A 25649-nucleotide genomic window follows, 5' to 3' on the forward strand; every position below is an offset into this window, starting at 1 on the left:
ATAAAAGTAAAATAAAAATAAAATTATATAATAAAATAATATAGTGAAATACATTATTATATTATTTTATTTGTATTTAACTTTTATTAATTTTTTTTAACCTACGTGACTTTACCGAAAAAACCTAAAAATATAAATCAGTCAGTAGTACCTGGCGACTCCGTGTATGAGAATAGATCAACAACCTTTGCTGTACTGCCATCTACTGGCCAACTCATACCACCTAAGATGTATGTCGAGGCACAAGACGACAGAATAAGAATACAGTAAAACCTGGGATTGCGAGTAACTTGGTCTGAGAGTGTTTTGCAAGACGAGCAAATTTTTTAAATAAATATTAATTTGATAAACGAGCGAGGTCTTACAATACGAGTAGTACGTGTATACGCTCTATCTGCCGAGCATCACGTGATCACATCTGATATACGAGTGCTTTGATATACGAGTGCTTTGGATTACAAACACGAATTATGCTCGCAATCCAAGGTTTTACTGTATTTATTTAGACTGGAGGAATCCGATGAGCTATAAAGGTATTTTTCAAAGATGTCCAGATGGAGCGGGTCAGAACGTTACAACAACAAACAATACAACAACACGATAGGAGTGCAAAGTATAGGAAAGGTTAACAGATCACTGTAAAAACATATGAATACAACTAAACTATTGTATCTTATCAGGTAAAGCCGACTGAGCTATTAAGCTATTTTACAGAAGTGACCTGGTCACAAATGACAGCTCAACAAAGTGGCTTACAAGTCTAGCAATCCCTTCTTCAGAATAACAAAATAATAACCAATATCTTCTTAAAATATCTGTCAGTCCATGTCATTTTTCTAAAGTATTTATTACACAAGCCATGGGTGGGAATGCAGACTTTCAGCAGCAATGTTTCAATACAAGCAAACCCTGAACTGGTTTCGAAATACAACGTCTCATCAGCAGAGTCAGGCTTGCCTGAATCAATTCTGGTTATCTGCCGATTATATAGACAAGGCCCATCCCCTTGCTTTATGGCGTCTAAGTTCGACAGAAAATTCTGGCTTACAGGTGTGCACCACCACTGCGTCTATTGTGCACACTGCCGCAGACTTAAGAAAGTGTGAAGATTGTGAACCCACTCGGTCACATGCCACCGCACCTTGCCACTCTCACGCAGCACGGCCTCCACCTGCGCTTTCAGGATGTTGCTCTTGAGCGACGGGTCCAGAGAGAGGCAGGGTGCACCCGCCCCTGGGTTTGCGATGAAGAGGCCAGGGGGAGGCCAGGCTCCCGCCGGCGAACAGAGCAGAGAGCTGAAGGCGTGCGGAGGGATGGGACTGGAGGGATTGGGCTGCACCGTGCGCGAGCCGTCTCCGTGCCAAGTGTCGGAGGAGGCGGCCTGGATGGTGCCCTGGTTGGTTGAGGCACCAATGGTCACAGACGAGATTGGGTTGAGGTTGGACAGAGGAATAGAGGGAGAGCCCGTGGCTGCTGGGAAGGTGTTCAAAGTCTTCTCTTTTAACTTCACCTTATCCACCTGCAAGGGAATCCAGAGACATGTCCATCAAACACCACTATGGTGCAAAATCTTTGCAATACATTCATGAATATATTACCTTTGGTATTTTATGATTCATGACCCCTTTGCAATTCACACGAATTGTCAGAAAATGTGAGTTGCAAGTTCATTCAAGAAACGTTTCTTTTTAAATATTGAAATGCATTGTAGAGCCAGGGGTGGCTACAGGGGAATGACTGCTTACAGTCCATACAATGTGCTGTATATACATTTAACGCAATACATTTTCGCACGCACAATTCAGTACATGTATAGTGTGCAACAACAAACATTTTACTTTACCCACCATAAATTAATGCATGGTAAAAGTCTCAGTTAGCAGAGGTGAAGACTTATAAATGAATAACTTTTCAGGTATTTTCCTTTATGTTAATTAACAAGAAAAAAAAAACATGAATCATTGATGTTACATAAGGTGTTTTTGTTTTCCCTCCAATTTTGATTTACATGTGTAGTGTACTAATTCCGAGACACGAGTAGGAGGCACTCTCTCTTGTTTATTCCGGCCTTCACAGCCATAAGGGATCACTACATGTTGGGCCAGGACAGCCAACATGCTGCCAGACCCACAGCTTGAATAGGGCGAAGATCACAATGACGACGGCATGACGAGTTCCACTCCAGATGGCAGCAGCCCCGACTGTGAGTCAGAGCTCGCCTTTATCCTCCCCAGTGTGGCCAGGCTCCGCCCTCGGCCCCGCACCCCTCTGGATCCCCCAGAAGGCTCCGTGCCTCACCCACACGTCTACATAGTATAACGCGCTCCTACCCACAATCCTATTGTCTACCAATCTACCAGCGCCACGCGCTACAGTGACTAATTCAATGTCACTACACATGTACTGAGAGATCTAAAGTTGGATTCCATTCATAACTTCTCCACCATGCAAAAACAACATCCTGATAGCACGAGATGGCTGATGATGGAATGAGTAGAGGCTGGTGTTTGTGGGTCAAAATGCTTTCTGTTCAGATCTCAACTGGAGGCCAAGTGCCTCTGGGCCATGGTTGAACTCGGTGCGACCTGGCGTCACACTAGTCCTCGATGCACTCGCGTATGAGACCACTCATACCGCCGCAGCGGTACAGTGCGATGTGTAGGACAAACGGCACGCAATACTTTCCGAATGCTCTGACAAGACATTTGCATATTCCATTTGGCTGGTGGAGCACGACTGGTTTGGTAAGATTATTCCCGGAGGCTGGGAGGTGGGGAAGGGTTGACAGCAGTACCGCCAGGTTGTTGACGTTAATGTCGAGTGGGTTGCGGGCCGGGCGCGCTGGGCTGTTCTCAATCTCAAGCTGCTTGAGGCGTGCAGCTGCCTCCTCGTAGCCTGGCTCCACGGACACACGGACGGGCGGACACACGCAAGCACACACATGGACGGACACACACGCGGACACACGCGCACAGACACACAGACGCACAGATGTGGACAAAGCAGTTACGTACACACGCGCCTCGTCGTGTGTACACACAGTTCAAGTTCAAGTTAATTTATTATGTAGAGCCCTGTGAGCCATTCGGCTCTTAAATCGGGTGCAACTGCAAAAAAACATGAACAAGAAAACATCTTAAAGTGACTATGTGACTATGTGCAAACAGAAAATCCAAGAAAAGACAGCAAAATATTGCAGAAAAAGCAGCCGTACACCAATGCTGTGTGCAAAAATCCCAGTGGGATGCAAGTCAAACAACAACAACAACCACAAGACAACTTAGATTAAGGCCATCAGTCACGGACGAGTACAACCCCTGGTAAACTTGTAATGTTTGGCCAACTTCAGTCCCGACGATTCCAACCACATGCCACGGTTTGCCCAACGTCGGCATGTTTACAGGGACGTTAAGGGTGCATAATAGCACATTCATAAAAGCACATGCAAATGCATAAAAGCCTTTGCGAACAATACAGACATGGAGTTGTGCTCACCTCGGAACATGTGTGCTCGCTTTTAAAAGCATTAATTTTAGTGTTTGTCACAATTATTTGGAATTTTTTTATCTTTTCATATTTCTAGGAACTGTGCTGAATAACATTTCTGTGTAAGGTACTTCAGAGAAATGGAATAATCAGTGGCTTGTATGAGTAACTGTAATGTTTTTGCTATTATTGTATTCATGTAAAAGTCGGGGAAGGTTATTAATCGACCTTGAATGCAAGAAAAATTACCGAGCCATAATTATATTTTGCATTTTTTTAAAGCCGGTTTCAAATATACTGTAGTATTTTTATATTCTTTGGGTCTTTCGGTAAAGCCACATAGATAGAAAAGTCAATGTAGTATTTGTTTTTTTTAAACTGCGCGTTTACTAATACTACTCTTGTGTGAAATATCTCATTAATTAACAAAGACTGAACATTGTACATTGTAGGTGGCATGAAACGTGCACTCGTGAAAAATCAACTGCAGGTCTCCGCCGGGGGTTGGTGGGGGAGGGGCATTTAAACGCCCTGCACAAGGTATCGCCCCAGTAAACATGGAACTTTGGGCCAAGGTTTGTCCAACGGTTCCAAACCCTGCATGTTTGCGCAGGGTACAGGGTTTCAGCGGTGGCGGTGTGCACCTGAATTAATGTTCAGATATATACACACACAAACACCTTAGGTGTGTGTATATCTGAGGTGTATCTGTCACCACAGGGACGCTCGCGCCGATGGTTCGTCTCTCAAGTGACTTTCACCTTTGCCATGCGTGGAAAGAAGAGCGGCGGACAGAGTACAGAGGAATGGGGAGGCAACGCAGTGGCCCAGGTTCACGCGATGTCCATCGTGACCAATATTATCCGTCATAAGAGATTTTTTGGGTTTGATTGCGTAAATGTGTCATTAAACCCGCCACCACCCGACACAAACCAATAACTAAGATTTGTGACGTAAACCATACATGTCAATTCGTTACTAATTCAGCACGCCGGTGTGTTGGAGAGTACTCGAGTTATAATTGTCGTGGGTTTACTCTCCAACACTCCAGTGTGCTGAACTAGTCACGAATTGCCATGTTTTGTTGACAGGACAAACCTTACTTATTGGCTGTGTCGCCGTGGTGGTGGGTTTAACGACACATTTATATTCATGCAATCTAACCCAACCACCACCACCAGCTATTACTGTGGTTTGTAGTGGGGGGACAAAAAAAAACTTTACTCACGCACTGGAGTCGTGTACTCCAGCGGTCCCCAACCTTTTTGGCACCAGGGACTGGTTTCGTGGAAGACAATTTTTTAACAGACCAGGGTGGGGGCGTCATCATTGGGTCTTTCCCCCTTTTCAAATAATCTCTCCAGCGACGTTTGTTTTTTACTCATTTATGGCTACTAGGGGTTAGCAGCTTGTGGGCTCACCAACACTGTGGCTGAGACAAGAGCGCAGTGCGCAAAGAGGCGCGGACGGCAGTGCTCAATAATAAAACAATGGGGCCGGGCCACGTGCGGACTCACCGCTCTCACCTCCTGCTGCTGTGCGGCCGCGGTTCCTAACAGGCCACGGCCAGGTACCGCTACGCGGCCCCCGGTGGGTTGGGGACCCCTGCCGCACTCCCTTACCTGGGTCTGCAGCCATCCGCTTGGTGGGTGAAGCCACGGAATGGGGGAACCAGCCCGGCACGAGCGTCTCTGTGGCAACAGCGGAGGCGGCGGCGTCCAGCGCGGCTGCTTGCGGGACGACGACGACGTCGTCATTGGCCGTGACGGGCAGGTCGCTGCTGTTGCCTGCGGTGAAAGAGGGGCCGCTACACACAGCACAGACGGGGGTCAGCTGCCCCACTGCTCCCGCAGCAGGCTGCTCGCAGGGCACGCCGCCTGGCTGGCATGAGATCTCGTGGGCGGCTGCTGCTGCTAGCAGAAGTCTCCACTGCGGAGTGGTGCAGAGGCAGAGACCCACCGTTATAGCCTTAGCAGAGTGTAGGAGCAAGTGCTTTTAGTGAGCGCCTATGAAGGCTGGCACCGGCAAACGAGAGGGTGGGTGGCCAGCACCACAAAAGGACAAAAAAGCACACACACACACATCCCCCAAACCGAACTTCAACTATCATGAACCTGCTAAACATGTTTTTAAATCTCCATTTTCTTCTTCTTCCCGTAGTTTTGCCCTGAAAAATGGGTGTTTTAACAAACACGAAGGCCAGGCTTGACCAAATGTATAAACACACTGCCACATTCCAGACATCAGTCATGAATCCATCTCCTTTGCATAGGAAAGCACCACGATAACACACAGACTGCCTCGAAGCCCTTCGTCAAAAAGCATGCAGAAACCAACTGCTAAACACACATACGTACATACGGCAGGCAGTTTCTCACATACGATCGCCCACTCAAAAATTCAAAACTACTGCAACACAAAACCAAGAATGTCGCCGATTGCCCCGAAAGGATTCAGGTTTACTTTTTAAAAACACACACTGCAGATTATCTGTGCAAAAGCACTTCTGTAGAGGAATGTGGGCATGCCAGAATAATAGCCGTGTCCCTTGAAGAGAAGTTTCTGCTCTTGAGGTGGTATCAGTCAGGGTTGTGTCAATGTTAAAAGTTTAGAATCGTGGTCAGTGGAACGTAATAATTCCTACAGAATCACATGTTTTTAAAAGTGTTGTTAAATGGGTGATGTAAACAATTGGTACAGAGCGTGACTGTTAAATCACTGTAATTTATTTATAGTTCACTGCGTACTTTAATTCAAGGTTATTACTTATATACAGTGTGCCAATGCAATTATGTATGATGGAAAATATAATAGAATATTTAATTTACGGGCAGACTCACATTTAATATTTTATTTTTCAACAGTCACCCCGAACAAAAAGAACATTGCTTTGTAACGTTTAACACAAACACGGCGCTTCGAAATAAGCCCAGTGTAGGATCGATGCAACTTGTTGGAGCTCTCAGTGTAAAGACATCTCAACCTCCCCTTGCATCGACGCAGCACATTGTGTGTATGTAGGTTAGTAAAAATACATGCAAAATTAAATTAAGAGATACGTATACATTTTGAACTATGCATCCCCAAACGCACTAAGCAATGTATACTGCATTTATAGTACACCGTTAGATTTAAAGTGGTTAGGTGTTGATTCAGCGCCATATAAATCTGGAAAGCTCGGAGGCCAGAAGTAGTCCCACACCTCTAATACCACTCTCTCTCGAACCTGACTTTCACTTTAGTACTTTCCCAGATGACACCTGCATCAAAGAGCACCCGATTCACTCTGAGCAAGATTTATACAAGTCCTCGTACACAGGTGCTTCGTGAAATTAGAGTGCATTGGAAGGGCATGGATGACAATTCTAAGATGGCTGTGACGGTTCCACCTGAAGACGGAAGCTTGTGTTGCCTCCGAAACGTCGTGATTTTTTATTTTTATTTTATTTTACTTTTATTAATTTTAATTTTTTACCCACGTGACTTTACCGAAAAAACCTAAGAATATGAAATGCTAAGGTGGCTGCTCTACTCAGGTAGAGGAGGAGGAATGAAGGAGTCAGAGCTTTAGTAGGGGCTAGATGGTTTGGACATGTATTGAAAAGACATAAATAAAGATGTAATTACACGGGCATTGGAGGATGCCGGTGCAGGGCAGCAGTAGATGGGGACCGAGGATGATACTAAAAGATGTGGTGGAATGAGATATTAGAACATTGGATGTGACTCGAGAAGAAGCACATGATATAGGTAAATGGGATGAAGAAAATCTGAGCAGCCGTGCAATAATGAGACCTGTGGCTTAGGACAATGAGTACAAGTGGCTTGCTCAGTGCAGGCACCCAGCAGCAAACACCCCACCAATCCTAGATTTGAAGCTTTAGTATGTATGAACCCCACCAATCAATGATTCTGAAGATGCCTGCATTACAGAAAGAAGCACACATCTAGGCAAAATTTCTAAGAGATACACTCAAGTGTTTCTATAAAGCCATAGGGTAAAATCGTCCACCTAAAGAGCCAATGCAAAATATATTTTTAACATCCGCTGACTATTATATTTAGCAGTGGACAATACATTTATCAGTGGAAGGATATCAATATAGAGCTAGGAGTACATTAAATTTGAGTATACTTGATAACTGCTAGTAATATTGTACATTGAATATTAGTCAGTAGTCACTCGTCCCTCCATTCAAACATTTGCCAGTAAGAAAATAACTTAAATGCAATTAGTTTTTTTCAGTTGAAATATATTTGTGTACGAGTGAAAATATAACAGCGAGTGGAATAGAGCAAAAATGTGACCAAAATTAAATGTACTATGTAAAAAAAATGCCCTTCATAAATTAACCGCTGTGAATACAAACATACATTACTGTAATTGCACAGCCTTTTGTCAATGCACTGCTGGATGATTTAGACCATACTTCACCATGCTGATCACTGCGGGTTCAGTAGCGAGTTGTTGAAGGTGGGGAGCAGTGACATAGGAGCATACAAGTACGTTGCAAAACTCTTAGTTCTTTCGGTAAAGTCACATAGGTAAAAAATGAAATTAAAATTAAAAAAAATTAATAATAAAATCACGACGTTTCGGAGGCAACACAAGTCTCCGTCATCAGGTGGGACCGTCACAGCCACATTTGCTGCATCACAGCCAGATTTGCTGATGCAGCAAATCTGGCTGTGACGGTCCCACCTGATGACAGAGACTTATGTTGCCTCTGAAACGTCGTGATTTTGTTATTTTTTTTTATTAATTTAAATTTCATTTTTTACCCACGTGACTTTACCGAAAGAACTAAGAGTATGAATCCTTGCAGTTACGAAAGCTTCAAATCTAGAATTACGTTGCAAATTTTTATTTTCCTACACTGCCCTCTGCTGTCCACCAGGTATCCCCACAGTGTATAACAACCTGTTGGGCAAGGTGGATCACCCACCCATCCGTGGACCAGAGGTCGCAACCGGGTACCCCGATACCCGTACCCGACCCGATACCCGGCTACCCGGAGTAACTGTTTGTCACTCATTTCCCAACGTCTTGTCTCTTCTCACAATTCAAGTTCCTAGAATCAACCCACCCATGCCTTCAACATTGGTTCATCTCAGAGGTCGCAATCAGGTACCCGATACCCGTACCCTACCCGTACCCGGCCGGGTACGGTACGGGTACGACCGGGTACGGGTACACGTTTGCGACCCTGGTGCGGCCGGGTACGGGTAAGGAATCAAAACCCGTTTGCGACCTCTGCCGTGGACTATCCAAGCTTAATCTTGCAAATCCAGGTGATTTGGTCAAAGGCCATTACTATAAATACAGATATCATTGGCAAGTTATATACACATTATGCATTTATATACATATATAGTTGGAAAGTTAGGTATACTTTATGAAAAGAGCTTGTTCTGTTCTTAATTATAACATTTCCATTCAAAAAATATATTCAGCTTTGGCATTAAAGCCATATACGGAACACGGTGAAACAACAAACTCATACATCCATCCTACCCTGCATCTTAACAAATCCACCACCAATATTCGTAAGAACTGCAAAGCTGTTAAAAGAAGTACAGTTGAGTAATCAGCAACCTTAAAAATAAGATGGTTCACAGCACTGCACGATGCAAGTTAAATCTTCCTTTAAATGTTTCTGATCGCATTTCAACAAATCACAATGGTACATTGTCTACAATATGATTGCAGTGCAATCAAAACTCTCACGAAGCTAAACAAATAAAATGTCTCATATAAACGATGTGTGCTTGCGTTTTTTCATTGCACCTTTGTTTATCTTTTCAACTGCTCACCTGAAAAATGACAAAGACGAGAGCTCGCTGTTTATCACTACACTGATTCCCAAGTATGATTGTGCCAATACACAAAGCTAGCTCTGGCAGGCCACAAGTGCCACCAGTCAAGGATTAGCACTGTTACTGTGCCCACATCTCGATGCACTTTCCAGACATTGACAGGTTTGACAGCTTACACAGTTCATTGTGCCTTGCTTTGGGAACCACACAGATTTTTGGAAGACCGATAACATTCACCATGTAGCTACCTCATCACTATTCGCACATAGCACAGCACATGTATGCATGTTGAACTCCTTTCGCACCATATGTAGCTAACCGCACTAAATGGAAGTGCGGGTTAACAGATCTCGTGATCATGTGGGGGACGAATGGCGTGGTGGTGAGTGGGGTGGCTTTTATAAAACCTTAAATCAACCTCAGCCACACAATCACGATACTCCAATACCATACCAAACTGCTTCTGTTACATATGGCCACCTTGGCTCGCACACAATACAACACAGATTTTGTAGAAAAAATAGTTGAGTATTTCTCAGCTAGACTGTGATTTTGAAACATGTTTCAAAGACATTTTTTTTTATTATCATCCCTTGCTTTTAAGTGTTAAAGACAGAAGTGAAGCAATTTGTCAAATTATATTTGTGAACACCTACCTTAGGAATAATTGCTAAACATATTAAAAACTTCAAACAAAGAGCTCAGAGATAATCCACCGAACTGGAGGAAGCTAAATACACTGCACTGCATTGACTCTGCAAAAGTTTTGTTTTGAGGTATGTTTAACTCACTGCAAGTTTGAAAAACAAGATTTTCGGAAGGAAAGGCTGGCTTGTTCTTGAGCAATGCCACTTCGTGCCATGTACAGTAGAACCTCGGAGATCGAACGCACCAGAATTCGAACAAATCGGTGTTCGAATGGCCTTCTGGAACGAATTAAGTTCGATCTCCGGGGTAGCACTGTATGTTAAACAGCAATAACAACAATACAGTCCTGGAGTATGTTTCTTTTTACAAGTAGGAATTGTTTGCACATTAAAGTGTACATGTTTACCGGTAAGCAGAGGTGGGACAAAGTCATTGTTATGCAAGTCCAAGTCGAGTCTGAAGTCATCAAATTCATGACTCGAGTCTGACTCGAGTCCAAGTCACATGACTCGAGTCCACACCTCAGAGGTGGGACAAAGTCATTGTTATGCAAGTCCAAGTCGAGTCTGAAGTCATCAAATTCATGACTCGAGTCTGACTCGAGTCCAAGTCACATGACTCGAGTCCACACCTCTGCCGGTAAGTGCTGAAGGAATATTCTACATGCACAACCGAATGAGTCAGCAATGCTGAGCCTGTGAACTCACTCGTCTCTCCGTCTTTCTCATTGAAAGCTTAACCATTCTACATGTTTCTCCTTCATTCGTATTTAGTTTCGATTTTTGCTTTTCGCCGCATCACATCCGCAGTCATCCTCAGAGCTCAGTGGTGGGGGTGGGCTGGCTGTGAGCGGATCCTCCGTGATAAGCGGGCCCGGTGCCTCCCTGGTTCGGGCCCATCCCGTGACCCCACTCCTCTCGTGTGGGGTCAGAGTTCACCCTGCACCCTGTTGGGCTCACCCGCTGGCCTGCGTTGAGGTTCACAAGTGGGGTCGTTGGGAAGGGTTTGTTAGTGCATGCTGGCTCGTCCAATGCAAACGATGCCAATGGTTATAACGCAGCAGGGTACTGCTTAGCAAGTCAAATGTGAGCACTATGAACGAGCGGAGTGGGGAGGGGGGGTGCAGCTGCATCCGGTGAGCATTAGCATCATAATTGATTCTAAAAGCGAGCACGAGCAGGCGTGTGCGCATGCACATCAGTGCACTTTTCCAATCAGCCATTAATAGAATCACTAGATTGGCTTGCACATTTATGGCCTTTTGTTATTAGAAAAGATCAGTCAAAACATTGCAAAGCATTTTAATGGGTTAATTAGGGGCAAAAGAGTGCAGGCATGAGGCACTAAAGAGTGTGTTTTGATTTGATGTCGTGCACACATGCAAATGTGTATTTTCTTATGGGAATGTTTACATACTGAGGTGCTAAGAAAACGAATTTGTTTGTTAAAAAGTAATTAGCCATGCAATTATGAAAGTAAAAAATGCTACCTATTGGACTACACATGCAGCATTCCCACGAATGAGTTAGGTATTTATAATCTTGTTGTTTTCTATCCATGAATATACATTCTTAAATCGATCTATTAACATAATAGTTGCCCATTTAACAGCAGAGTAAATCATCTTCACCAATCAACAATACCGCTCTGCGCGATCAGCAGGGGGCCAAACAATCTATTCTTCGGTTACAAAAGCAGCAATCAGAGGACATTACAGCCAGACAGAAAGAGACCCACCAGGTATTTGAAAAGGATAAAATGCCAATACAAAGTAGAGCAGCGCTCACCACCACCACCACCACCACTTACTACAGCACATAGAATTTGGCGTCCACCCCTGCCAAGCCAATCTCTGCTTGGCAGGTAGTAAGCCAACCAAGGGACACCAAAACCAATCAATCTGGAAAAAGCCACCAACAAATCAGATGAGGGCTGCGCAGAAGGCAGAGGGGGGGAAAGCCACCACCAAAAGACGAACTGGCCAGCCCCCCCCCCACCTCGACTTTCACATTGGCAAAGCGACACACGCACACTCACAATTTTACTCTCTCTCACGTACAAACATTGCAGAAAAATCATGTCGATCGGAGAACAGCATGAGCGAAAGAATCAGCAGCCACAAATCGAATTGAAGCTTAAACATTTCAACAGTTCTAAAATAGAATGTGACAATGTAAAACTTTTGGAACCTCATTTGCCAGTAAAAATATGATAATTGTTTTTTTACCCTTCTATCTGGCAACAAAACTGACACCTTTTTTTTACAATGAGTCATGTTTACATAGACCACAATACCTGCAGTCATAACGCAAACAAAAAACATAACTCTGATAATGTGCACTGTCCTTGTCTTTGAGTTGTGCGCCTTTTGGCGTCATCTGGTCCAACCCATGTGAGACTAGGCTCTAAGGAAAGCTAACTCGGGTATGGACCAATCAACTTCAAGGACAGTGCATACATTATCAGAGTTATGTTTTTTGTTTGCATTATGACTGCAGGTATTGTGGTCTATGTAAACATGACTCCTTGTAAAAAAGGTGTCAGTTTTGTTTCCAGATAGAAGGGTAAAAAAACAATCATCAATGTAAAACTTGTAATAACACCAATCCTGCATCACAATGTGATTTGCAAATATGTGTGAACATTATAGAATTCCACAGATGTGCTGAAATAAAAAAAACTTGCAGGAGCTGGTTAAAGGCTACGCACCGAGGAGGATTGCTGGCCTGTTGGTTGTATTCGAGGTGCGTGCCTCCTGCAGGCAGAGATGCAACCTCAGAGAACGAGGACGCAGGCTGGGACCGAGGATGAGAAGGCACAAGGCAACAAAAGAAAAGGCACCAACAAAGACGTGAGCAATTAATTTACAACACTCCACATAACCAATCAAACGTGAAAGGCACTCCGCTAAACATGTAACATTTCACCAGTAAATTGATGATCACAGTTCAAGCTTGCAATGATATTATAAACAGTTCTGGGAAATTGTAATAGCGTGGCAGGAATTGATTTGCATCGTGGTGAATTTCCCGATAGAATTCTGCAGAGTTTTATTAGACCTAGGCCAGGGGTTGGCAACCAAAATAACAAGAGACATTTTTTTCGAAATCAGTAAAAAATAAATATTTCAAGAGCCGCAATTCACGTGAATACGAGATGGTGGTCCTTACTAAGTAATGTCACAAAGCAGTCCATACAGAGCCGCATACGGCCACGGAGATGCAGGTTACCGATCCCTGACTTAGGCTGACTACGAAATGCTGTACAGCAAATCCAATTAAGTTTGTGGAAAAAGGGTGGCAACTCGAGTTGAAGCTCACCTGTTTATTTGCTGTAGCAGTCGTAATGCTGCAAACGCGGAGAGGAGCAAGCACACGAACAACACATGCTGTGGTTAGAAACAAGAGAGGACACACTGCATCGTTCACTTCAAACATAACCCGCAGCACCTCTCACCGTTGAATTGTATGCAAGCGTAACAGCAAAGCAAGCTGGTTACCAAAAATTTAGTGTAGCAGTACAAATCAGTGCCCCACTCACTACACATCACCATGTGGCTTGCAAAAGGAAACTTTAATACGCCCTTCAGAATGAGGCTGTTGCACAATAGAATTTACGTTAATATTATCTTTTGTGGGTCAGAAAAAACTAACCTTTTTGCAGGAATTCTTTGCACAGCGTTAACTGCAAAATAGAAAGAACATTTGAAAATGCAAACCAAGCTCACCAACACAATTTGCTTGATAAAAACACCATGAATTCGAGAATGTTCTTTTCAACGAGGATACTATAATGAACCAATCTAAGAAACCAAAGTGAAGTCTGTGGGTATTCACTTTTCTTCTCGACATTTTTGTGAGTAAATTTGTTGAGTGCTGCTTTGACAGACTATTTTTTATTTATTTTCCACTTACACTTTTGGAAGGAAGGCCTGCGGGAATAACGCTTGCTTGGCCTGCGCTCAAATGAGGTGGAGCGGCGCGCCTTGCTCATCCTCGTTGTCTGGTACTCAGTACGCCCACTGCCGACACACCACCGTCATCGTGATCATCATCATCGTCAAAAGTCACGAAACGCCACGTTGTATTTCCACAACCATCTTCCAAGAGCTGTCGTAGCAACGTTCATTGCGCCAAACAATCCTGTACGTCAAACAGGCCGCCACAGCTGGCACGCGATTTGGTGTTTCCTCCGGTGAATCGCGACCTCTTTCTGCCGTGGCAGAGAAGCGAGGAGACTGAGCAAAGAAGCGCACGTGTGCCACGAACCCTGACCTGTAGCGGAAGCGCGATCCCATGCGGATGAAGTCCTGCCTCTCTTTGGCGTTTTGTGTGGGGCCGCGCAGCCGGAAGAATGCGTGGTGCTCCACAGCGCACTTCCACAGGTGCTTGCAGGCCTTGGGGTGGTCCATGCGGAACACAAACTTGTGCTCGTTCTCCTTGCCCTGTCCGCACACACGGCGAACTCACTCAACGCGCTCCGGCAGCCTGTATAGCAGCAGGGTAAAATTGGAGTTTCTGTTCATTTGTAAAAAAAATAACTATATCTTATATATATTCTAATCCCTATCTCCCATTTTTCGATTTAAAGCTTTCGTGACTGCAGGGATTCATCTTCTTGGTTCTTTCGGTAAAGTCACGTTTCTACGTTTCTACGTGACTTTACCGAAAGAACCAAGAAGACCTATCTCCCATGTATGTTTTTAAAATAGCTAGCGAGATTAAGATCATTGAGGAGTACTGTAATTTCCCAAAATAATTTTTTTTATTAAATATTACAGAAGTGATATCAAAACTTAAATGAAAAGTCATATTATAATTACGTACAAATGTATTAAGAATGTTACGTAATTTTTTGCATGGTACACCCTGCCAGTGACACGACGTTACCAACATGACCCAAGCTTGGGAAATATTTCCCATACCTGAGAAAAAAGGATCGTGAGCTCTCCGACTGAGTACATTACTCACCTGCTCATCATCCTCCACAACGACCAGCGTCAGCCTGTCCCTCTTAAAATCCAAACGCGTGATCTTGGGCCTGCAGAGAGCACATTGCATTATCACCGCTACTTAATATTTATACCGCACCGCTCATGCAACACATGCCCTTTGGCAGGAGAGCCCTTGCGGCAGCTGTCACTGTAAGGTGAATGCAGCACCAGCTAAGCAAGGGGGCATGATTGTGCCAGTAGCAAGATGAACTTTGACCTCTTCGGAACAAACAACAGAAGACAGCACATGACAGACACTCAAGCTCATGAGTAAATGTCTGGCAGTTTCGGTAATGTACGACATTCCAGAGAAGTGACATACATTTTTCACGTGTTGCAAAAATGGTGTAGATGGTGGGAAAGCACAGCTAGAAAGCAGATCATACGGAACTTCTAGCATTTATAGCATTTATTGCCTCATTCGTGTCACAAACCAATGTAAAATGTGGTTTAAATGTATGTCTTTAGTAAATGAGGAATTAACTATTTTTTTATTTTTTTAAATATTTACAGTAATGCGTCTCATGTGATAATGTGATTACACATATGAGAGTTGTAACACGTGCCAGAAGAAGAGGCCAATCTTTGTCTTTCCTTCAAACACCAATATTCCAGTTGGTGTCAGGCCCAGGGTGTAATCGTTGGCATCGCGTCCCTTGACACACAAATCAAAACATATTATCACATCAAGATGCAAAGAGCATTCCAGACAGCACCTACACGTTCGCATCTGTTACATATTCAACCCAAAGTAACTCATTCATCACTATTCACCTCGTAAAACAAATCTATAAACAAGGTCACTACGACCCAGAGTTCCAGCCAGACCACAGGTCATGTGCTCAAGTTGGTGTGGGCTGCTGCATCTTGAGTGAGGGCACCTTGACGGCGTGCATGTCCACACCGTACATCTCCAGCCACTTGGCTCGGTTAAGGTAGTTGATTTCCGCCTGCGATGGCATCTGGCCCCTGCAAAGAACATTGTGCCGATGTCAAAACAAACCACAATCTGTATCTTAAACAAAAGTATTTCCCTTCATCCAAAGTCTTATCACTCATTTTGTTGATGTTTGCTCTTAAAATAAATAAATACACTTTTTTGTTAAAGCCTCTTAAAACTGTTTCTTAATTCAAAATATTCCCAAATTAAAATTCACATTGCACAAATTTGTTGCCACTTTAAGGTTTTTGAGGAGGTAATTACCATTATGCTTCCCCTTGACATATTACTTAAAATGGAATGAGATTGGAAATAAAATGAGACCTAGTCAAAACATGTTTACAATCTTTATTTACATAAGCAATACTTGCAGTATGGTACCCATATCCCATGCTCTATTCGAGATCATCTGCTACACTCCACAGTGAAAAAAATTCTCTCCAAATTGTGTTTTATTGAAGCAGCAGCTATGACAATATAAACAGTTTTTACAAATTCATCTAAATACAGTAATATACTTAGTCTCGAAATCATTGTAATTCCTTCAATGATCAGTTGCTTGAAGAAATCGTAAGTTGCAAAGAGGAGAAACAGTCTTGTGTATATAGGCAGAGCAAAAACACTTCACAACAGTCAATGCAGGCATTCTGTTACAGCAGACAAAATAGTGGTCAACATTTCAGCCAATGCCTACTGTTCGGAGTAGTGAGACGGCTGTTCGTATATTGACTTACTTACAGTTGGAGATAGCATCTACATCATCTTACATCTGCAGAGATGGACAGCATTTAAATTACATGTATTTTACATATGTATTTTAACTACATTTGTCATTACAGAAATCAAAATAATTTGTAATTTGTATCTAAAATGTGTATTGTTTATCTACTATCTACATTAGATTATTCCTGTAATTTGTAATTACAATGTACTATTCGCCATCATTTATTGATGTTTATGCTCAATTCAATTATATGAGTGTAGTCATTCTCATATTCTTCTCCCCAGAGATACTGATGTCTGAATATCGGTAGAGAAAGAGAAGGCTCAATTACTCTGAATAAAACCCATCCTCGCATTGTGGTGGCAATACGCAAGTGTAACGACGGACGAGCCAGGTTGCCACACTACGTATAAATTCACTTGCCCTGGGTCTGACTTACCTACAACTTTTCCACGTATCAAAGACGGCCATCTCCATGTCCTCGGTCTGGCCTGGCACGAAGCGGAACTCTGACACTAGAGCTGCCGTATGTTCCTCGGGGTCACAGTCACCAATCTCAGCTGGTCCACACATGCATGCGCCCACCAACACCAAACAGACGGTGATGCAATCGCAGCTTAAGCTGAATTATTGTCACCACTTCAGGTGGAACGCAGTGCGTGCAATGGTGTTTGATGGAATTACGTTGCATAAGAGGCCACACTTCATGATCACTCAATCGTCCACACTAATTTCGCAAGAACATTTATATTCACATTTAAATTCCCTCTACAATGTACACAAATGTGCACAGTCACAGACGGACATCTCAATTAATTTCTTGCAGAACACATTTAATAATCTTGACTTAAAGCTTTCGTGACTGCAGGAATTTAATCATTATTCCGAAAAGAAACACTTAAGAAAACATTCGTAACATTGGCACCAGCTGCCCATTTTAATAACCCAACAGAACGTGAACTCGCATTATAAATCCCTGTGGCACAAAACACGGATTTATATTGCCTGCAACAGTGAATGCTGTAAAGCAGCCCCAAGGAAGAAAACGCTGCTTTCAAAAAGAAGTTGTGAGAAAGGAAAGGAAGAACAAATAATAAAATGGGGGGGGGGGGGGGGCGAGGGTTTTTGTGACTTGTCGACACAGCTGTGCCACACTAATGAGTCACAGGGGAAGAAGTGCGGCGTTCTAGGCACAGTCTGGGCACCGCGTGCCTTCGTTTGTCTGCGTGGAGAATACTCCAGGCAATGCAGTCGATGATGGACTTCATAAATGCTGAATATGTTTTTCCGTCATATTTTTCAATGACAATGGCAGAGGTATAACGAGAGGTACGCAGAGCAGAATTTCACATATTCCTCTTACAGAACCTGACCAGGGCAGGGTATAAACTAACAGAGAGGGGAGGGGGGGGGGTCTCTCCACTCTGAAATCTACATCATGAACACAGTCCCACATTGACATTATCCTTTGTTATTGCATTAACACATTTGTATTGAAATGTTCTGATTTCTGTTTAATTCAATAAATTAAATAAAAATGTGTTATTACCGTCCTGGTGGTTTGAAAAAAAAACATATTTAAAATATTAAGGTTAATATATTGCACAAAACCCCGGCGACCAAATCGCCTGGAATACGTGCAAACTCATCAGGTCACGGAAGGTAAGCAGAGTTTGAGCCTCGATATTGTCCTTGGAGTGGTGACGACCATGAACAAATAAAGCTTGTGCGGCTATGTGGTGGCAATGCAGTGACATCCATTGTTAAACTGTATGTCCATGCTTCCACATCTATGTTCCCCATATCCACGGCCAATAACCACCCATGACCTGGATGGCATGGGTAGGCCCTCATCCAGAAGTGGATTGACGAAAGGCTCGACGAAAGCGCGGTACATGCTACAAACGTGAACATGAAACCCTTGCATAAAGCGCGCATGCATAGTTTCATTATAACGCTGTAAGCGATATTCTTTAAACAACTAAATTAACTAACAAATAAACACATACGCAAGTCTGAAAGGGCAGTGTGAAGAATGCAGAGACAAAAGCGAAGGGAGTGCAACTGCCACAGTTGTATTCTTCATCAGAGGCCAGAGGACAAAAGAACACAAGAGAAAGGGACACCAATTCATTCCTCGCACAATGACCCAGAACCCAAACTGTGTTTTGAGAATGCATGGCAAAGAGACGGCCACAGCTTTGGCTTTGACCTATTCACGTAAAATTGTAATTATAGCCCATAGCGCACATCGTTTTATTAATCAATTGAGTCATGTTTGGTGGAGAGAAAATGCGACATTTAATTACGAGTGCTTTATCATTCCTCTAACAGATCCCCAACAATTTAAGAAAATGTGTCCAATATTCTTGAGCTGCAGAGATGTTTTTAAATCGTAAGAACATGCAACTACTTCACACCGAAAAGAAAATAAAACAATGTTAACAATAATCAATAGGTCTCCGATGTGTTTTCAAGTTGTACTGAGTGTCCGAGGTTCACTCCCACGTACTGGGCACTTATTAATTTTTTTCAGTTCCTGAATACGCTCCCTTCACGTGGAGCAAAACGTTGGACAACTTGCCCAAAAACACAGTACAACCGAAAAATACATCGGAGAGCTATGCAGCACAATCGTGAAAACCTCACACAGTAGTACCAATTAACCAGCATTAATTCAACTGATGCAAAGCTCACCCTGGAGAGAGATCCCAGCGAGCTGCACGGCTATGTCGAACGGGCACTCGAGCCTGGCCGGGAGACAGAACGGGCACACCAGGTGAGTCACTAGACATCGGATCCAGCATGGGGAACCCTCAGCTCTGTGTGACAATGCAGCTGTGCTCGTCTGCAAGGAGTACATACTTGCCACTGAGAATGTCCTGTTTCAGCTGCAGGACAAACAGGTATCTGTAAGATAAAGTAAAAAGCCAAGTGAAATTCAAGCCAGCCGTTCTATTTCCCTTATAATTCGCACCTCCCATCAGCACGATTGGCTATGTATGGTGCAAAAGAAGTTCATGTGCATGCATTTTACAGCATAACATTTTTTCTCTAAGCCGCGTAATTTTTCCATGACTGGTTTTTTGAATAAGAACATTTCCTGAATGTTTTCAGTGTTTCGTGACCGCAACTGTTCCACCTTTCACTTCCACTTAGTCATCCCCTCCCCCCACGTCCTCCCACCCTCACACTTCATTCCTCCCTGCCCCCGTCACCTGGTGAGTTCCTCCCGCAGGTTGTTTGGCTCTGATGAGTAAAACTTGACACGCAGGTGGAAGCAGTAGGGAGGGCCGACTGCCACAAGAGGCACAATGACAGAGGCGTTTAGTGAATGCAACATCACTTCAAGCCCGACTATGCATAGGGAAGAAAATCAATCAACATACTGAAGCCATAACAAGGCAACATTGGTAACTAAACTCCCCATCAACATCATTATCATCATCAGAGAAATAAAAAAACCAAGAAACAGATTAACAAGATATGCCGCTCAAGCGTAAAATGTTAAGTTAAAAATGCAAGAGAGACAGTGATTTACATCCAAATCCACAAACTTACTTTTCACTTGTTTCTTTATACTCTTTGTGTTATCCAGCCAATGCTGTGGGTAAGAGAGACACATGGTGAATGTGAATGTTTCCAGTGAACCCTTGCAGTGTAATGATGTGGACACTGTTTAGGAGTTAGAGCTGCAAACTATGATGGATGAAGTGCTCAAGGCAAATTGTGTGGTCCATGAGCTCAGTGTTGAGAACTCTTTCAATTGTATGCCACTTCAGCTGTATCATTCTATTTGTTTAAATATATTAACCTCTCATATGGACGCACTTGTTCTCGCGGTATTATTGTTGGAATGTGATGGGCAGCACGGGGCTATGTAGTGGGCAGCAGAGGGCATTCCTGCAAGATGCATTATTTTACTCAACTTGTATGCTTCCATATTTCTGCACCTCACCATCACCAACCAACACTGACCAGCTTCATGAAGTATGGTCAACCCAACTGCCCACAACAACTCCGACGTACCATTTGGGAGATACAGTGTGTGACGGATGGACACTTGTGAATTATATATTGGGATAAGGATGGAGCTGCAAACTTCTGTACACGTTTTGGTAACGGATGCACTCATTATATATGTTAAAATAGAAACCAACGTTTGTAAAAATGCAGAAAGCAAAAGCATCTGTTACCAATTCAGCATTTAATCAAGTTCACAAGCACCATGTTCTGTATATCTTATCGTATTTGATATTTATGGAGCGCCTCCACTCAAGGCGCTTGACATAGTAAAACAAATGATGACAAAATATAATGATTTAGATGACAGGGGTGCGCAAGGATTTAGAAATGAGTGACCACAATTGAGGTCAAGAAATAGTTGGGAAGGGACGGGAACGAGTGGGAGAGGCCAAGGGCCCAACGAGGAAGAGAACGGGCGACAGAGAAGAGGTGATCTTTAAGAGAGGAACGTAAGGAGGTTAAGGAGGGGCACTGCTTTCTGTACAGGATAAGTTAATTCCAGTGGAAAGTTGCAAGGAGGGAGAAGGACCGAAAATGAGATTGGATACATAGATAAGGAGGGCAAGAGAGAGAGAGAGAGAGACAAAGATAGGGAATGAAGAGGATTAGAGGGGGCATAGAAGGAGATGAGAGAGGCAAGATAAGGTGGAGAGCAAGGCCACGCAGAGATTTAAAAACTAGTGTCAGGTATTTTAAAAGACAACGGTCGCAAATGGGAAGCCAGTCAAGTTGTCGAAGAGAGGTACAAATTTGAGAATGAAGGGGAAATTTTAAAGAACTTGTACAGAAGCATTGTTTATTTGTTGGAGGGAAGTGAGGGCAGAGGCAGGAAGACCAAGAAGAAGATAATTGTGAGTAGTCCAGGTGGGTAAAGATCAGAGCATGAACTAAGAGTTTGGTGGCAGAAAGTTAAATGAGAGGGCATATTTTCCTAATAAATGAAAGTGGCAGATGCGAGTCAGTGGAAAAATTGTAGGAAAAGTCGAAGGTGACACCAAGATTGAGGGCACATGAAACAGGAGAAAGAAATGAGGGAAGGAGATGGTGGGAATGGGTAGAGTAGAGTGCGAGGCCGAAAAAAAATTTATTGACGTTTTCTAAGGATTGATAGAGAAAAAGTGAAGCACCATCCAAGAATGGATGGCAGCCAGGCAGGAGGAGATATGAGAGGAAAGGTCAGGAGTAAAAGGGGGAAAGCAGAAGAAGAGTTGGGTGTCGTCAGCAGTGATTGTATGCTGCCAAGGTCATGGCTAATTGAAAAAGACAATCACCTGCAAGAACAGCAGGTGATACAACCTTTAAAAGGAATGTACTTTTAACCAAACTACTTCTTTTGGTGAAATCTAATTAAATTTGCTTTCCATTATTAAGTTAAGCTTTCCAAAAGCACTCGAACCTGCTCGTTTGACTATTTATTTCATAATTTCTTACCAATGAGTAAAAAGAACACACGTAGTTTTTAATTAGTGTGACTTACTGCTATTAAATAACGGATCAAAAACGTGGACATTAACAAAGCTAATGAAACAAAAGCTGGAAGAGTGTGCAAATAAGCATTGAGAGATTAGCGAGCTTCACTTATTCCACTCAGTGAATGTGACCAACAATTGCAACATGAATCCTGAGCAATTGCTTTTGTGGAATTGCTACTGATTATCAAAATAAAACAAACGCATGGAACTAAACTCTCGGTGAACTCGGCATTGAGTGCTTAAACAAATGCTGCTGGGTAATGTTGATCTTGAAGATCGATAGGTCGACAAACTGAACAATGTAACGTTTATGCGATAATACAAAAATGGAATGGTGTTCATGTCTGTGGTCAGTCCTGAATCAGTGATGGAGATTCTGCACAGCTATATTACAAGGTTAAAAGGTAAATTTGTGAGTTACATTTGAACACAGACTTTTCAGGTAATGACAAGTGGAATATGTATAAAGTTACATCTATAAAAAAAAAACTAACCAAAAACATGTCAGCTTGTCTTCATTTTAACACACACACACGTGAAATAGTTGTTAAGTCCGGAGCGCACCTGGAATTGTTACACTCCTCACACATGTAAAACATTTCACACCGACCTCGAGAATTGCTACAGTAAATCCTGCCGGCAGCTACACACGAGATCTGCTGTCAGGGCTCTGAAGTGAAGGAAGGCATGCATGCGAGACTCGCACACAAAAACATGTGCTCTACCTACTTATCCGGGAAACCACACACTGAGTCGTAGGACTCTTTTTCAGGAGGGGCTTGCATTGGGCTTTTATTTTTTTAAAGAAGTTTTCAGCAAATTACTGAGTGTTGAAAGTGGGAGTAAACCGGAGCACCCAGAGAAGACCCATGCTTGCGACAGGTCAAAACTCGATCTCCCGTACAGATGGAATCAGATGACAATTAGTTCTCTTGCTGTACTGACTTCTCCTGGCAGACCAGGGTATGACACCTCGACACCAACGGGAAGGCAGTTTCACAACATTCGTGCGATCCACCAACCGTTGCCTCGACATCACCACCTGTACGTGTGATCATTTTATTCTGACACGGAAGCCACAGCGGCTGCAGCCTAACTCACTTATGAATAATAGAGTTTAATAATAAAAAAATACATGTAAAACAATACATTTGCAGTGCCCATTGCTGCATGAGCACATTTGGTTATAAATGCTTCCAGATCAGTAACAGAGCAAGGTCGCAATTAAACCCAACGTGCGTTATAATGTAGCCTCGTGTGTCCTTTGCATGTGTACATGATACAAACGTTGCATGTGCTGGGAACAGATTGTAGACTTCAACTGCATATTGATCCAAATGTGCCCTATGCACTGTACACATTCCAAGCATTCCTGCAAGCTTTCAAACCTCTGCTCTGTTTCCTTCGCTCTCCGCACTCCCTCTCTCCTGTCCACATCCGACACTCCCACGCGCACGCCTTTCATATCTCTCTGCCTTTCTTGCTGGGCAGTCCAACCCGTTCGTTACTCCCACTCGTACCCTATTTGAGCACATGCCCGCATTGGAATACTCACCCACGGACTGTCCAAATTCATTAGAGCAGCCTGAAACTCTGGGCTTACACATACTTTAGTAAAAATTTGGCAGATGCTTTAATGAAGTGGTATAATTATGTTTGGCGTTTAAGGTATACCAAAGCGTATTTTTTTTCGTAAAATAAAAAATAGATATGCTTTTTACGAAACTTTTTCTTCACAAAATAATATAGATTCTAAAAAGCACTTAGATTGGCCTACAGGGTTGGGAAAAATAGCAATTAATTTCAACCACTTACCTTCACTAATTAAAAACACCAGGAGGCATACTTGACGGCACAGGAAGCTCGTAAGACCATGCAGGGGTGCTTGAGGAAGGGTGTATTTGATTGTTTTTACCAGGGGCATGTATACTGTATGCTACATTTTATTTGTACGACGTAGAGCACTTGTAATTCAAATCTTACGTGAAAAAGAGAGACAAATACCCCTCTTCCACCGGCACATCCGAGTTGCGGCAGTGGTAGGGTTCACACGGCACGATGTGGTTGTCCCACTGGCCATCTGCCGAGCTGGGCAGGAACCAAACCGTGATACGCTGGCCTCACTCGAAGACATCTGCATCTGGCTTGGGATCAAGCAGGGCTGGAGGTGTAGTTCACGACGTGCTCATCGCATGTGACATAAGTCGGCACAACACTGTCGGGACACAGCGCCACCGCACCATCGACATGCTATGAACTCTAAGAATATCGCGACTTGGCTCCTCCCGCACTGGGGCTGGGTTGGCACGGCCCTGGAGCGGCTTCTTGGTTGTGTAGTTGGAAAAGAAGTGCAGGTCTCAATGGGCTCTCACTTGGTACTAAATAAAGTTATTGAATGACTGATTGAGGCACGGGTAGAAAGTGAATGCAGGATGTGAAAGGAAGGAGCTTGTCTGATCTGTCCCAGGTCACTCACCGGCACTTGCGCCGAGTCCATGAACTGCAGGCCGAAGTAGTCGGTCTCTTCCACATCCAGGTGGTACATGATCTGGTCGAACAACTCTTGACCCTTTGCCTTTTTCTGAACAGAATGTGAGCACACACACACACATAATCAATGCATTATCTGTATAAATGATTATCAAGAATGTTGATATTCAGCATGATCAACCATGACCTGACAGCCAAAGGAGGGAACACGCTTGAGAGGACATTCACCATGGTAGAGATGAAACGAGACCAGCTCGAGCTAGATGGAGTGTTAAATCAGGGGATTATATGGGGTGGCAATTACCTGCAGAGTCCTTCATCAGAATTGTCAGACAGTGATGAATTAGTATGCCATGTGCTAATAAAGGCGAAGTGTCTCCATGCACAATGGACCAAAGAGCAAGTTTCTTTGGTGGTGCTGAGCCTCTCATGTGGAGATTAATATGCCTGTAGGGGCGGGTAATATACACTGGCATGGTGTAATGTGCTAAAAACTAGATGTGAAACGATGCATTGAGTGATCAAATCAATATCCATCCTTAGTTCGTGATACAAGCACTGAATCACGTGGTAAAATAAGAAATTAGATTTTCCATGAGGATGATACTTGAAAACAAACCTTCCAGCAGTAAGTCGACAACGGCCTCTAAACAATCTAGTTATCATTCTAATACAGTGTAAAACATAAACACTGCATACATATACTCTCTAAGAGTCGTTAAAAATTCGATGCTAAAAATAAAAGCATTTTAACATGTAACATTTAACACATTTACTACCTGTATTGTGGCATTTGTTCCATCCTTACAATTTCGTTACCATAATATTTCCACATTACAGCCTAATTACTCTGCATTAGAGGATTATTTCAATACCATAATAATGGCAGGAAACATACACATGCACCACAATAAGAGATTTGGAAATCACCTGCGTTGAACTATGGATTATAATCATGGACATTGACAAATAAGATGGAACAAAATCTGAAAAGTACAGAAAGGATAAAAACGCGATCTATTTAGAGTCACGCTGAGAGAGAGAACAAAAGAA

The 25649-nt window shown here is 43.1% G+C and overlaps 1 protein-coding gene across 1 annotated transcript in view; it reads right to left on the minus strand.

The window, feature by feature from the left end:
* LOC133345948 (band 4.1-like protein 5) overlaps window positions 1-25649 on the minus strand; it is a 44495-nt gene that overhangs the window by 7468 nt on the left and 11378 nt on the right. Inside the window, exons 3-19 of the mRNA XM_061557097.1 lie at window positions 24583-24687; window positions 20170-20212; window positions 19827-19905; window positions 19474-19518; window positions 19306-19358; window positions 17048-17168; window positions 15826-15913; window positions 15511-15599; window positions 14922-14991; window positions 14226-14395; window positions 13866-13972; window positions 13605-13635; window positions 13272-13299; window positions 12661-12746; window positions 5109-5293; window positions 2795-2895; window positions 1142-1519 (exon numbers count right to left, since the gene is read on the minus strand). Coding sequence (XP_061413081.1) covers window positions 1142-1519; window positions 2795-2895; window positions 5109-5293; window positions 12661-12746; window positions 13272-13299; window positions 13605-13635; window positions 13866-13972; window positions 14226-14395; window positions 14922-14991; window positions 15511-15599; window positions 15826-15913; window positions 17048-17168; window positions 19306-19358; window positions 19474-19518; window positions 19827-19905; window positions 20170-20212; window positions 24583-24687 — 1779 coding nt within the window. The remainder of the gene's footprint in view (window positions 1-1141; window positions 1520-2794; window positions 2896-5108; window positions 5294-12660; window positions 12747-13271; window positions 13300-13604; window positions 13636-13865; window positions 13973-14225; window positions 14396-14921; window positions 14992-15510; window positions 15600-15825; window positions 15914-17047; window positions 17169-19305; window positions 19359-19473; window positions 19519-19826; window positions 19906-20169; window positions 20213-24582; window positions 24688-25649) is intronic.

This window comes from Lethenteron reissneri, chromosome 23 (genome assembly GCF_015708825.2).
Source record: "Lethenteron reissneri isolate LAM-NWPU_2019-01 chromosome 23, ASM1570882v1, whole genome shotgun sequence".
Classification (NCBI taxonomy): Eukaryota; Metazoa; Chordata; class Hyperoartia; order Petromyzontiformes; family Petromyzontidae; genus Lethenteron; species Lethenteron reissneri.